Source organism: Symsagittifera roscoffensis, chromosome 1 (assembly GCF_963678635.1).
Source record: "Symsagittifera roscoffensis chromosome 1, txSymRosc1.1, whole genome shotgun sequence".
NCBI lineage: Eukaryota > Metazoa > Xenacoelomorpha > Acoela > Convolutidae > Symsagittifera > Symsagittifera roscoffensis.
Window position 1 is genome coordinate 54,688,232 of NC_087062.1, and position 13,933 is coordinate 54,702,164.

At 35.3% G+C, this 13,933-nt stretch overlaps 2 protein-coding genes across 2 annotated transcripts in view; one reads left to right on the forward strand and one right to left on the reverse strand.

Annotated features, from left to right (window-relative positions):
• The window catches only part of LOC134845887 (protein IWS1 homolog A-like), a 576,794-nt gene that overhangs the window by 92,863 nt on the left and 469,998 nt on the right, over positions 1-13,933 (reverse strand). The gene's annotated exons all lie outside the window — the stretch shown is intronic.
• On the forward strand, positions 108-7,478 carry LOC134845819 (poly(ADP-ribose) glycohydrolase-like). Its single transcript, XM_063862904.1, has 5 exons — positions 108-2,276; positions 3,826-4,193; positions 4,448-4,633; positions 6,310-6,509; positions 6,907-7,478. Exons 1-5 carry the CDS (start codon positions 1,518-1,520, stop codon positions 7,428-7,430), a joined length of 2,037 nt encoding a protein of 678 aa, XP_063718974.1. The 5' UTR covers positions 108-1,517; the 3' UTR covers positions 7,431-7,478.

The window sequence follows — 13,933 nt, forward strand, 5'->3', positions numbered from 1 at the left end:
TTTTCAAACCTAGGCGGCAAGAAGTTTCCTACAATGAGAAAATGAGAGCTTTTAAAAATTGCGATGCATGTATCATCTTGTTCCTGTATCAAATAGCAGAAAATTCGTGAGCGAAAGTTTAAACAATTCAGTCCTGAAGTAGGAAGCTTGAGTTTTTCTAAAACAAATTTCGCGGATTCAAATTGAATATAAATCTCATCTAATATCATCTATAAGAATCGAAGAACGTAGTGAAGACTTATATAGGTCATGATGAATTTGTTTTTTTTTTTAGAAAAAGTCTTTGTTCACGCTAAATTTAGATTTTTCTCAGTGTGGTTTTTGTTTCGACTTTCGATACGAAAGTAACGGAATATTTGTGCTCGGGGTGGGTTTTTTTTCTCCAGACAAATTTCGACTTTTTAACTAACCATTTTTGACGGAATTTTTTTATATCATTCAAAAGGTATTGTTGTCCTGAGCTCAAATTTGAAAAGATATTTCACCTGTGATCATTTTTCGTAAAGTTATGGGGGTTTGAAGGTTGCCATTTCGGCCAATTTGGGACAATTAACGCGCGATATATTTCGCGCTATTAACGCGTAAGCGAGATTTAATCCGTCTTAGAAATCGTTCCAAATTGGTTTGACGAAGCTTATTTGCCATAAATGATTTGTTACAAGTAGCAAAATCTATCCTTTTGTACTTTATATGGCGTGTGGGGGGATGATTTTCATAAAAAATTTCAAATTTTCGAGAAAAAAAAATTTCCTTATTACTGCTCCATAAACCTAAATAGGCAGTCGGAACATTCAGTGCTTTGCCCTGATACGAGCAGTCTTGTTTTCTTTGTAAGTTCAGTTAGTTTTTTTCTAAAAGGAAAGCAAACTCAACTATCAAACAGCTTCAGTGTAAAGGGCATGGAAAACGTGAACGACGTCTAGTTTCAAAAGCGTATTTTAACTTTTAGATCCAGAGGAATAAAAAGTTACCTATCGGTCCAGTTTTAACAAATTTGGTTTATTAAAAAATGTGTCATTATAAATTAATCCTAAAATTTGAAGAGATTTAAGGGAATATATTTTTTTGGATCTCAAATGATGATTTTTTTTTCAGAACAAGTCATAATTGTTTTTGTCTTTTTTTGCGTTCCTTGACTTTTTTCCAACGGTCTATTGGTGATGTTTAATTTTGTCACGTCAATATGTTTGGTTAACTAGCCAACTGAGTGTTTAAGTAATGCGCCTGCTGCTTGAAATCACGAAGATCTGTGGACCGTAAACGGTACTGTTTTCAGGTTCTAACTAGGTGTCAGTTCCTTCATTTTTTCGGCTCCTTGGTTTTCGACATAATTTTTTTTCTGAAGACTTCTTTTTCATACGATCAATAGAATTTCTTAAAAACTTAACTTAGTTTATTACACTTCCGAGCGCAAGTGTCTTGTAATCGAGAACTATATTTTTTCTCTATAATTTGCCAGAAGTGGAACGTACAGGACGCCATTGATTTATGTTGTTTTATTTCTGAGCTTAAGATCCATGCAGAAATCACTTGCAGACTTCTATAAACCTATACCGAAATCGAAAAAGCGAAAATCCCCCAATGCTGAAATCTGTGATAATTCAACTGACTACTGCTCCACGAGCAAAGTATTAAATGTCATGAGTTCGAAAGACAATGAGCATCAGGCCTCGGAGATCAGCCGCCTTTCGGAGGAAGAAAACGAGGCAAAAACCGATCCTGAAGAAGTTGAAACGAAGAGCAGTGAAGCCAGCGAAGACTCAGAAGGCGAAACTGAAATCCCAGCAACGACGACAGTGACACCGATTGAGCAAGCGATACAAAAAGGAGAGCTGTACCAGGAAACTATAGATTTAGCAATTGATAATTCTGACGAAATTCAGCAGCAGGATAATGGTGACCCGTTAACTTCAGAGAAAGATACCGAAACAGAGAAAATCAATGCGACATATTCGAATTCGACAGAAGTCGCACAATCATCCGTGAACAGCTCAAACAGTTTCAGCGGCGGCTGCCCAATTGATTCACTTTTTAAATGTGAAGAGGAATCTCCCAGAGACTTCTCAAATAAACAGTTGCATAAGCTGCTGCTAGACTTGGACGCGTTAGCGCAGGGTATTGCCGTACCGTACCCGAAGAGCTTCGTGGACAAATGGCTGCCAGGTCATATCAGGGTTCCTTGTGCTTCCAAGTGCCAGTTGAGAATCCTGAATCCGAGTGGGAACTCTCGTCCAACTACTCGTCTGTCCAAAACGAGTCACTGGGAGGTGGTCAAAGTAAGTCATTTCAAATTTTTATTATGTATATTTACACTTGCGATAAGCAAGGGTATTGCAATCGGTACTAGACTTTTTTCCCGTAAATGACTTTGCTTTGTTCACAGAATAGTCATTTGAGTAGGAATGGAAAATATCACTTCCGACATGCTCAAATTCTTGAAATTCAAATAAAAGTACCATTATTAAAGTAGTACTTAGGTGAAGACGGTTTCAGGTTGTAATTAATTTTTCAAGTTTTTTTTGGATTAGTGTTTCCGTCCTAGTTTCTGTCGGTTCGTTTTTGTTTTCTTTTTAAACGCGTATTTTTGTTATCTGGTAGGGTGGGTTTTTATTTCCCTTCTTTTTAAAGCATGTGTTTTATTCTAATTTAAACAGTTTTTTTACCAAGTAATTTTATCAAGTCTGATTTTGCGTTTTTTTGTTCCGACCATTGAAAATGGGGAGGAACTTTGTATTCGGTTGTTTTAGTTTTTTATTCAACTTTTTGTTTTCCACGCAAAATCAGCTACCACAAATAATCATCGGACAGGGCTGAGTGATATATCATTTTAAAGCCCTTTCAGTCGTGATTTGAACGACATTAAAAGAAATCAAAAAATTTTCTCAGTGTCGAGAAAAACCGGTTTGAAATTTTTTATTTTTTGTCTAATTTTGAACTAATTAGTAAGGTAGTTAGTAATTGAAATAGCTTGTTGAAGCTTAATTTAAGCCGTGAAGACTTAGTTTTACTCAAGTAAAGGTTGTTTTTGGAGCTTTTTAGCGCAATTTTGGGAATAATAAACTTGAAATTCAAAAAGCTTCCGCAATATTTTTTTGTTTCTCTAGCCACTCTCAAATATGCCTAATTTTTATTATTTTGTTCAGATGTTTTTATCATAACATGCAGAAAAAAAACGAAACCAATTTGAAAAAACATTTTTGTATTTTTTTAAGAGTGGTCGGAACGTTCTGTGGTACTTGCGCAGTAACCGGCTATCCTTGTTTTCATTTTATTATTTTTTAAATATTTAAATAGTTTATTATTTCGGCTTAGTCATTTTATATTGCGTACTTTTGATGGCAAATATATTCGCACGCGATTATGTGTTTTAGATTGGATGGGTCGTAAAAACTTCAAAATTTCATTAAATTTTTTATGACAACAGTTTTGTTTTCGTCTTAACGCGTTTCTACCCAAAACTTGTTGGCTTTGTTGTCGCTCGGTGAATGGTTTCCAATTGTTTTTAAAGCTGTTTATGAAAGTAATCCGAACGTAATGTCCTTTAGTCCTCCGAATTTCTTTCTAATTCTCTGAAAAACCTTGTCCTTACCTTTGTTATTTTCGCAAAAATCAAGGGCTGATATCTTTATTTTGCAGTACGTAAGGGTTGCTATTTTGATACAGATATAATTCTTGCTTTAATACCCTTGAAATAATTCTTGCGAAAACCACCAAGATAAGGATAAGGTTTTTCAGACAACTAGTAAGAAATTCGGAAGAATTAAAGGACATGAACACTAAATTCGCATCCGACTGGTTGCAAGAAGGAAATCTTCAAGTTTTCAGGAGCAGTTGTCTGAGCAAATGTACACTGTGGAGGACGTCATATCAGCTATAGACAGATACACACCAGGGTTCTACGATGGTCACGGGAAGGGAATGCGGACGTTCTTCAATCAGCACCTCCATCACGAAGTCAAGGCTAAGTTCTTCTCAGTGACATTGCCTAGACTACAGAAACTGACTTTAGAGCTGCCTCTTCTAATTACACAACCAATTCCGTGGCTGCAACAGAACTCCAACATGTCACTGACGATGTCAAAGAGACAGATAGCGTGCTTAATTGCGAATTTGTTCTTTAATACCTTTCCAGAGCAAGACTTCAACGGGGAATTGCCCAGGGGTCAAAACTTGAGGACACTTTTCACCGCAAGGCTAGAATCATTGATTATTTCAACTTCAGTATATAATGCTATTACATTGTTTTTGGTATCTATATTTCAGTTCAATGCTTACAACTTTTGCTGGTTGGGCTGATTCAAAGCAAGAGTGAAAACGCACTGGATCAAATTAAAAAACTGTAGAAAAATAGTTGCCATTTTGTGGTATATCCTACATTCTGCAGCATTCGCAGGTATTCATTTCGAGTCATGGGATAGATGGGTGGAAATGATTAATTGTGTTTCAGAACAAAGGAGCGTCAAAACAGTAACTTTGAGAAGCTGAAGTGCATTCTGAGCTACTTCGACCGAGTGACAGATCCAGAAAGCGACGAGGGCACTTCTCCATCACAGACTGTTTCATTCCACAGAAGATGTTTGGATTTGGACGAAGTGAGGCCTCAATGGGAGAAAATTGACACTAAACTGACTAAGTTGGTACAATTGTGTTGCATGGGCACACTTGATTACCAACCAAGCAATGCTTGTGTTATAGAATGAACTATCTTTTTTTCCAACCTAAGTCGCAAATATTGTTGCGATAAAATGTGTTCAATTTGAACGTGTTCATTTTAATCAATAACCAGCTATTAAGTACAGCAAATGCTAAGGATTTTAATACAAACTATTATTGTTGTACTAAACTAACGGAGTATTTCCGACTGTCGTAACGAAAGTAACGGAATATTTGTGCTCCTGGTGGTTTTTCTTCAGACAAACTTCGACTTTTTAGCTAGCCATTTTTGACGGGATTTTTTTATATCATTCAAAACTTGTTGTTGCCCTGAGCTTAAATTTGGAAAGATATTTCATCTGTGATCATTTTTCGTGAAGTTATGGGGGTTTAAAAATTGCCATTTTGGCCAATTTGGGAAATGAACGCGCAATATATTTCGCGCTGTTAACGAGTAAGCGGAGATTTAATCCGTCATAGAAATCGTTCCGAATTGCTTGAAGGAAGCTTTTTTGCCATATTTGATGTGTTACTAGGAGCGAAAATTATCACTTTGTACCTTACATGGCGTGTGGGGGGATGATTTTCACAAAAAATCTCAAATTAAAAAAAAAAACAAGACTGCTCGTATCAGGAGCCCTGAATGTTCGTATCAGAAGCCCTGAATGTTCCGACTGCCTTTTAAGGTTTATGGAGCATTAGTAACAGAAAAAAGTTAAATGTAATAAAATAAAATGAAAAATTTTTTTTCTAAAATTTGATATTTTTATGAAATCACCCCCCCCCCCACACGCCATTTAAAGTACAAAAGAATCGATTTCGCTCATTGTAACAAATCAATTATGGTAAATAACTTTCTTTCAACTAATTTGGAACAATTTCTCAGACGGATTAAATCTTCCCTTAAGCGTTAATAGCGCGAATTATATCGCGCGTTAATTGTCCCATATGGGACAACAAAACTTTTTGAATGATATAAAAAATTCCGTCAAAAATGTCTGGTTAAAAAGTCGAAATTTTTCTGAAGAAAAAACCCACCCCGAGCACAAATATTCCGTTACTTTCGCATCGAAAGTCGGAACTCAAAAATTATTTTGTTTTGTTACATTTAGTTTTTTCATGTTATTACTGCTCCATAGACTGCTCTATAAATTGAGGCATGTTAGTTGGTAAATGTCTTTTTTTTTCAAATTGACTGGTACTGCTAATGCGTCACTTAAGAAATTTTTTATACTGAAAGTTTTACTCATTCAGTTTTTCACAGATGCGTTATCTGTCATATTTTTGCGTGTGTATGCCAAGTGCAACTTCGCCTCTGTGTAATTTATCCTGTCACTATTAACCAAGATTAAACAGGGGGTAAAAGAAATTTCTCTCCGTTATGGGATCATAGATTGGTCCTTTTCCGGTCGATTTTGATATGAGTTATAATCGCTTCTCAGAAGTGATTTGGATTTAAATTTCATTAAAACGCTTTCCCCCCGCTTTTTTTGAGGGTTTTCTCCAATTAATACTATTAATCTGTGATCGGGATCTTTCCTTTTTTTTACTTGGATAGGAGCAGTCGGATGTTTACTTTCTCTTTGCGGTCGCGTGTTCATTGCCCTTTCAGTTTCTGGTTTTAAAGGGACCCATCCATCGCAATTGTGCCACTAGGTGTGCTGTGAAATCGAAAGGACTAATTGAGAAGCAGAGTGGGATGTTGCAAGTGGATTTTGCCAATGAGTTTGTGGGGGGAGGGGTAGTGGGACAGGGGTGTGTGCAGGAGGAGATTAGATATGTCACTCATCCAGAGCTGCTGGTCAGTCGTCTGTTCACTCCGCGACTACTGGACAACGAATGTCTCATCGTTCAAGGTTAATTTCCTTGCCTTGCCTTGCCTCAGCTTGCATGGCGCCCCTTCTTATTCGAACTCTGATAATATACTTAAGTTTATCATAAGCATGTCTTTCTCGCACTTTCCGCCTGCTTAATTTAGATGTATTTTAAAAAGATTATATTTTCGTTAATCTTTTCTGACTGAAAAGCCATAGAATAAAATAATTATTAGCATAGTGAGTACGAATGACTATTTTTTATGTCTAGTTCATGTGCTTGTTGGTTAAGGACAAGGAAATTTTCCCGAGCCCAGTAGGTAATCAAGGAAAAAAATTCGCAAGGGTAGATATGTTTATTGTTTCGTTTGGACATTGCCTCATTTTCTAAAATTTTATACTTGAAATGAGCGAAACAAATAGAATATTCGTTTTGCAGGTGCTGGAAGGTATTGTGAGTATGTTGGCTATGCGGACTCCTTCAAGTACCTCGCAGATTGCGTGGACACTACTCCAGTGGACTGTATAGGAAGGAAACTGAACACAGTTGTAGCAATAGACGCCACAGCATTCAGATCCAACCACGCCAAAGAAGAACAGTTCAAACTGCAGAAGATTCTGAGAGAGTTGAACAAGGCATACGTTGGGTTCAGGGATCCACATATCACTGATTCGACGCAATCAACCAAAAATCTCACAGCTGTGGCGACTGGAAACTGGGGATGTGGTGCTTTTGGGGGAAATGTGGTGCTTAAATTTCTAATTCAATGGATGGCAGCTTCCCACGCTGGAAGAGACATGCTATATTTGACGTTCAATGATACAAAACTGGCTCAGAACTTGTCTAAGATTGTGGACTCATTTCTCAAAAAACCTTACTCTGTGAGCGATGTGTGGAGATTGATTTGTATGTATTGTAAATCTGGCCAAAGTAAAAGTCTGCTAGAGTTCATTGTTAGTTAGATCTATTTGAAAATGATAATATATTTCAAGTAAAGTTTATTAGTTTTGTTTTCTTTCTACACTTGTTTTATGGTGCATAAGAGTGCATCCGTTTAAGCAGGGGCTTTAAAAATGGTGCCATCTTTTTGTGAGCGAACACTCAGTTTGGTTGAGTGTATTTTTCTGCCGTTTGCAGCCTTGGCTAGCGTCAAAATTAGATTCCATGTGCTTTTAAACGTCTCTACTTAAAGCAAATTCATTATAGTCTTTCGTAAATGGGATATTGGTGGGTCACACTGTCGCCGGACCACACGGTCAGCGCTAGAAACAGAGCTAATACATCGTTATTGATTACCCTTGCGATGAGTAAGGGTATTGCAATCGGGTACTAGACTTTTTTCCCGTGAACAATTTTGTCCACTGGACTCATTGACTCCTGGTGCTACCTTGGTGCTTAACGAATTCAGTGTTCTTTGTTTCCTGCTTTTTTAGCCTGGAGGTAACGAATAGGACTGAGAAGTCAAAGGTCCTGGTTCGAATCTGACCAGGACATAATTTTTTTTCAAGCGGTAAAAATTCCGGTTAAAAAATTTCGGGTCTATTATTTATCCGCTTATGTTTTGTCGACTTAGTTTTCAGATCTAAGAATTGTTTATTTTTTGTGCAATCAAAGTTCACTGAAGTTGCTTAGTGCCTTAGCATTTTGAAAATCGAGAGCATGAAGGGCTTCTGCTGAGGTTTTTTCTGTTTTGTTACGGCTTGGTTATTTTTTTTCCGATGCTAGTAATGCATTCTATTGTCTTCGCATTTTTCTAAATTATTTTCGTTTATTTTGATAGATTGGTTGTATGTATAGTTTTAAAACATCGATATTACTTTTTTGCTGATGATTTTTTAGCTCTCGGTTTAGTTTCCGAATTGTGAATACAGCCTTGATTTCAGTAATTTTATGCCTTTCGTGGATAATATTTGGGTATTACATGCATATTTTTCAATAAGATTTTGCCGAACAGTTCCCAATGATTTACCCAATGTTTTGTTTCCTACAAATTTCTAATATCATTTATGGAATTTGGCTCCAAATTTAAATTTTTGTATGCTTAAATTTTAATCCATATGAAAGATTTTTGATCGATTTTCATTTTTAAACATTTTTTTCTTTTTGTTTTTTCTAGGGTTACAACTTTTGAAGTCCTCTTTAATAGTTCTTGAGTGTCCTGCTGTTTTGATCTTATACTTGTTGTATCGCAAGTTGTACGAAGCTGAGCTTCGGGTCTGTGTACATTTTTATTTAGCAGATATATATTATATCCACCGGAGATGGATCTACCCTTTCATTATATCATAGCTATTCATAGCCTGTAAATAACAATTGAGCTTGTTGAATTGAGTCCAGGACATTCACGCCGAGCTAAAACGTTATATAGTCGAAAAACATTGGTAGACCCTTGCTGAAAGTCTCCGTTATCTCGAAACACCATAACCCTCTCATTCCGCACAATTGAAACAATAAAGATTGTATTTGGACAGTCTTTTTTTCTCAGAAAGCTACTCAAGTCCGCTGAAATAATTCCTTGTTTTGCCGTTCTGTTTTTTTCTCAAGTTGTCTACTATTCTCCGTCATGTTCGTTTTGGAGAAAAAGGAATTGTTTTTCCTTCACTTTCAATTTTTGCGAAATGGGAAAATGTCAAGTCTCTCTTTCAATTCCAGTTTTCACCCTTGCGATAAACCAGGGTGTTGCAATCAGGTACTAGATTTGTTACTGTAATTTAATTTACAGGACGCATCTGGACTCCTGGTGGTACCTTGCTTCATATTGAATTCAAATTTCCCAGTGCCGCCTGCACACATAGCCTGGAGGTACTGATTACAAATGGGAGGGCAAAGTCCCGAATTCACCAGGAGAATTTTCTTTTCAAACAAAAAAGTGTTGTTTTGAATAAAATTTTTGGTATATTTGTCTGCTCATGAGTTGTCGGTTCAGTTGCCGAATCTAAGAAATTTTTTTGCTGTACAACTTTCGTTTTAGTTGCTTTTAGTGTATCAGCATTTTAAGAATGCGGCAGAATCGAAATTTAACAAATCTACATGGATTGTATTTTTATCAACTCAATTCGTTAATAATCCTTTTCCTTTTTTCAATTTAAAAAAAAATTTTGGTTTTGGCGCTCAGTTTATATCGACTTACTGCTTCTTTAGATGACCGTAAATAGTTCTTGTGTGCGTGTGTTTTCTGCGTGGAAAAGGACTTGAGTTTTTTTTATAGTTAAGTATTTTTTGAGTTTTGGCTTTTTGTTTTTTCGGCTTAATAACTGCTTGGTAAGTTTTTGTCCTGATGCTTATTTTGTAATCTTTTGTCTAGGCATAAATTTTGAAGCTTTTCTTTCATATTAATTTTTTGCTGATGGTTTTCCGGCTTTAATGTTATCAATTGAGCTCTTAGTGTAGTTTCCAAATCGTGTATACCACCTTGTGTGCAGAACATGTATGGCTTTTGTGGATGCTCTTTGGGCAGTACATAGATTTTTCCAACAAGATTGCCAATCATTTTAGGTTGATTTTCAGCTGAATAACTGGCGGTTTCATTTTTGTGGGCTTATTTACCTTAAATTTTGTTTCCTGCAAATTTCCGATTTTATCTATACAATCGATAAAACTTGGCCCCTACTGTAAATTTTTAATTGATAAATTTCAACCCTACTTAGAACTATTAATTTTTTTTATTGAATTTATACAGTAAAACTTCGATTTTCTAGTTTTTTTCAACAATAACAATTTTCAAAGTCCTCTTTGATAGTTCTTGAGTCTCTTGCTGTTTTAATCTTATACCTGTTGCATCGCAATTATTGCGCAAATCAGCTTCGCCTCTGTGTTAAAAATTGAATCATCGCCGATAGTCTTTTTAATTCTCGTATAATACAAAACATATGCTATCCGATATCGCGCATCATTCTGATTTAATGGCACAGCTCGAAAACCTATTTTGGCAAAATTTGAAGTTTTGATGACAGATAGAACATTTTCACCCGCTCTTAGCTCATATTTCAAATATATATATTTAGGCCAGTAAATCAAAAACTACAAAAAATTTAGGCAAAAACAGTGTACTGCAAAATCAATCGCATTCAAAATTCACTATTTTATATTAATTGCTTAAATTTTTTTGTCATTAATTTTTATGTTTTTTTTGTTTTCGACTCAATGGTCATCTACCTAGTTGTTTTTGGCTCATTGGCCGCTCGGTAAATACTAAATTTACATTCAAGGCTGTTGGTTATAATTTTTGACTATTTTTCTGATATTATATTGTTTTTTGATGTTGATTTTATTCCAGTCTTAGCCCTATTCACTAGTTTGCAAAGCTGCGCTTGCGTTGTATCGCAACTGATGCCAATCTTAGCTTCCTCTTTCTGTACATACAAGAAGTGATGTTCGAAGCAATCGGTTTAAAAAAAGTACAAGAATTGTTATTAGACTATGGTACATCGACCGCTACTCAAACCATTGCAATGTATTTAAGAGGTAGCGGATGTAGGATTGATTCTTTGTGAATTTCTCGCAAAATAGAATTCAGAGCAGACTTGATATAACGGTAAATTAACTCAATCTACTTAATGGTCATTTAGTCAATTGGTTGTTTCTATTTTCACATCAGATTTTTAGTCAAAACTATCATAAGTGATCCAGAAGATAACTTCAGGGTGTGTTTTCAAGTATCCAACGGATGTTTTTCAAAAAATCACCGTCTTTTATTGCTTGAAGAGTTGTTTGGAATTTGATGTTTGATGAAGTAAGAATTTAAATAAAAAATATTGATGAAAATTCTGTCATTGTGATGAGAATAATAATTATTATTGGCGTTTCAGCGATTCACAGAGGTTATACGAAACGCCGTGCAGCCTGTCTAAGTATATTCTGTTTCTTTTATTTCTCTACATTCCAGACTGGGTTATTTTGTTGAGCAACACTCCTCTTTTTTCTACTCAAGGTAGTTTTTTTTGGCGTCTAGAACTTTCATGTGGTACCACTATCGCAGCCGTATTCGGTCAAATTGTGGTTGACCTGAAAATAGAGGTAAAGTGAGAGCTCCTCTTCATACACTATCATGGCAGGGGATTGATTACACAATCTGACAATCACGATGTGAACGCCTTGCCACTATGCGAAGTGCCTCTGTCACTTGAGAGAAACCCTTAATCCGTATGTGTTTCATGCATCATTATTTCACTGAATGACATTCGCTCAAGCTTATTACCCCTGCAATTTTGTTTTCTCAGTATGCATAAAATTGAAAAAAAATCGTTGATAGTTGAATTGTCTGATTTTCGTTTGTCTGCTCAAGTTTTGCGGTCTGAGGTGCCACATCACGGGTTTTCCTTGTGCTGCTTTTAGGCGTCACTGCAGTTGCAAGTTTTGTTCCCTGTGGTTTTAGGGGCTTGAAAATTTTTTCAAAAGTTTTCAAACGTTTATAAAATTTCTTTTTTTTGGCTCAACTGGTCGACTTTGTTTCCGCTTCGTAAGTAGTTTTGTTCCGATGCTAATTTAAAATAATAATATCTTATTGGGCCGTTTTATTTAGAATTACCGTGTGATAAAGTCAGGTATAAAGAAAGTGCATGGAATTTTCATCAAAAATGCATGAGATTTTCATCTGTGAGAGGTATGTTTGACCCATATTTTGGGTTTTTTTGTTTTCTCAAAAACTACCTTGGGAAATCTGAGAATCTTGTTCAATTAATAGAGAGAATTGTAAAAACTTCCCTATTTAAAGTTCAATGGCGATAAAGGTTAGTGGGAAGATACCGTGCTTTATTGACTACTCTCATTTTTTTTACACAAAAAGTTTCACACTCAGAAGTCGAAGAAGATGTCGGATGTCGGAAATTTTTTGATACTTTACCTTTTTTTTATAAAGTTTTTGAATTATCTTAAAAACAATTCCCAAAAATGTGATTGTTGCTGCAATGAGAGGATTGAAGCTCCGATACTTTATTAGCCAATCATCAATTTTTGCAAAAAAGTTATTGCCCTCGGAATAGTCAAGTTTTTGATTTTTTGAACGTTTTTTTTTTGAAGCTTTCGACTTTTCTCCACAGCTCACTTCAAATCTCATATTTTGAGTTCAATTCAAGAAGCTGGTATCGAGACACTTTCTTGCATAATTGAATGCCATCTTTTACACAAAAAATATGGCCTTCGGAAAAAAATTTTTAAAAAATTTCACCGTTTTTTGAAACTATTTGACAATTCCTAATAACTACCCTCCTAAATTTGAGGTTTTGAGTCAATCAAACAATCAGGATGCGTAAATCAATTCCACCTAAGCGAGTGCGCTCAAGATTTTTCACACTTAAAGCTATTATTTTCGGACAAATGAATAGAAAAATGTCATAGCCTTCAAAAAAGTAGAAATATTTGTAAAGTAGAAATATTTGTTCAGATATTTGAGAAATATCTGAGCTGAAGGGTTCTATCGAAAGAAACAGTTGCAAAAAATTCTGCACAAACGGCGCTTCTTTTTTTGAAGAACAATGTTATGTCCTTGGAAAAAATCCAGTATCTCATAAGTTTTCACTTGTTTTAGATAAGAATAAGGTTTTGGACAGGTTCCAATTTTTGAAACTATCAAGTTTATCTTGCAGCAGTATTAAAAAAATCAGCAAACATCAAACAGAAACCACCAGCATTAGCTTGGTTCCTTGTTGTTTTTTTTGACGAGAGATACAAAAATTTGGTTTATCTAGTTTTTTTCATTATTTTAACATTTTTTCGATTTTCTCATATTCGAGAAAAAATCATGAAAAAGATTGAATCTGGAAACTGTTGAAATACAAAATGCTGATTTTGGTTTTAGCAAAAAAAGACATTTTATTTTTGGCTTCAAGTAACTCGACTAAAAACATATCTAAGTTCTAAGTTGTGTTGGACACATTTTGCACTTTGTCGATGAAACCAAGTGAACTTTGTCACCCGTATTTTTTGAGACAAAGGATTTTTCATTTTCATTCAGTTCTTTTTTTAAATTGCCGTTTTTTTAATTTTTATGAATTTAAGAGAATCAAAACGCCAGATTGACGACTGAACGTTTTTTTCCCTAAATTAAATTAAGTTTTTCTCCGGCGAAAAAAATCATTCATGATCAAAAGTATATGCTTAAATCTAAAGAAAAAAAAACCTAAAAATATTGCAATTATTTAACAAGATACAACCTGTCCAAATTTGACTTTAAAAGCAAAACTGCTCCTCTAAGGGCAAAACCCTGAGTAGTCCGACTGCCTCTCAAGGAATTAGTCATTTTTTAGAAAGTACACCTCAATCGCTTGTTAAAACACACACTGATGCAATTAGCGCCCAGAAACTTAACAATTGCTGCAAATAGTGCACCTCAATTGCAATTGGAACAACTTACGCATTAATAAAACTTACGCATTAATAAAACGAAAAACATTTCGCGTTACTTGTCGTGAAATAGCTAAATTGAGAATTTTCAAACCGGCATATTTTTACAAAGAATATTCACAGT

What these genes read in the sequence shown, in the direction of transcription:
- LOC134845819 (XM_063862904.1), top strand. Translation starts at nt 1,518, where the DNA reads ATGCAGAAATCACTTGCAGACTTCTATAAACCTATACCGAAATCGAAA. An exon ending in AGGACACTTTTCACCGCAAG is followed by an intron (nt 4,194 to 4,447) that starts GCTAGAATCATT and finishes ATTGTGTTTCAG; the next exon opens with AACAAAGGAGCGTCAAAACA. An exon ending in ATTGACACTAAACTGACTAA is followed by an intron (nt 4,634 to 6,309) that starts GTTGGTACAATT and finishes TTGTGCCACTAG; the next exon opens with GTGTGCTGTGAAATCGAAAG.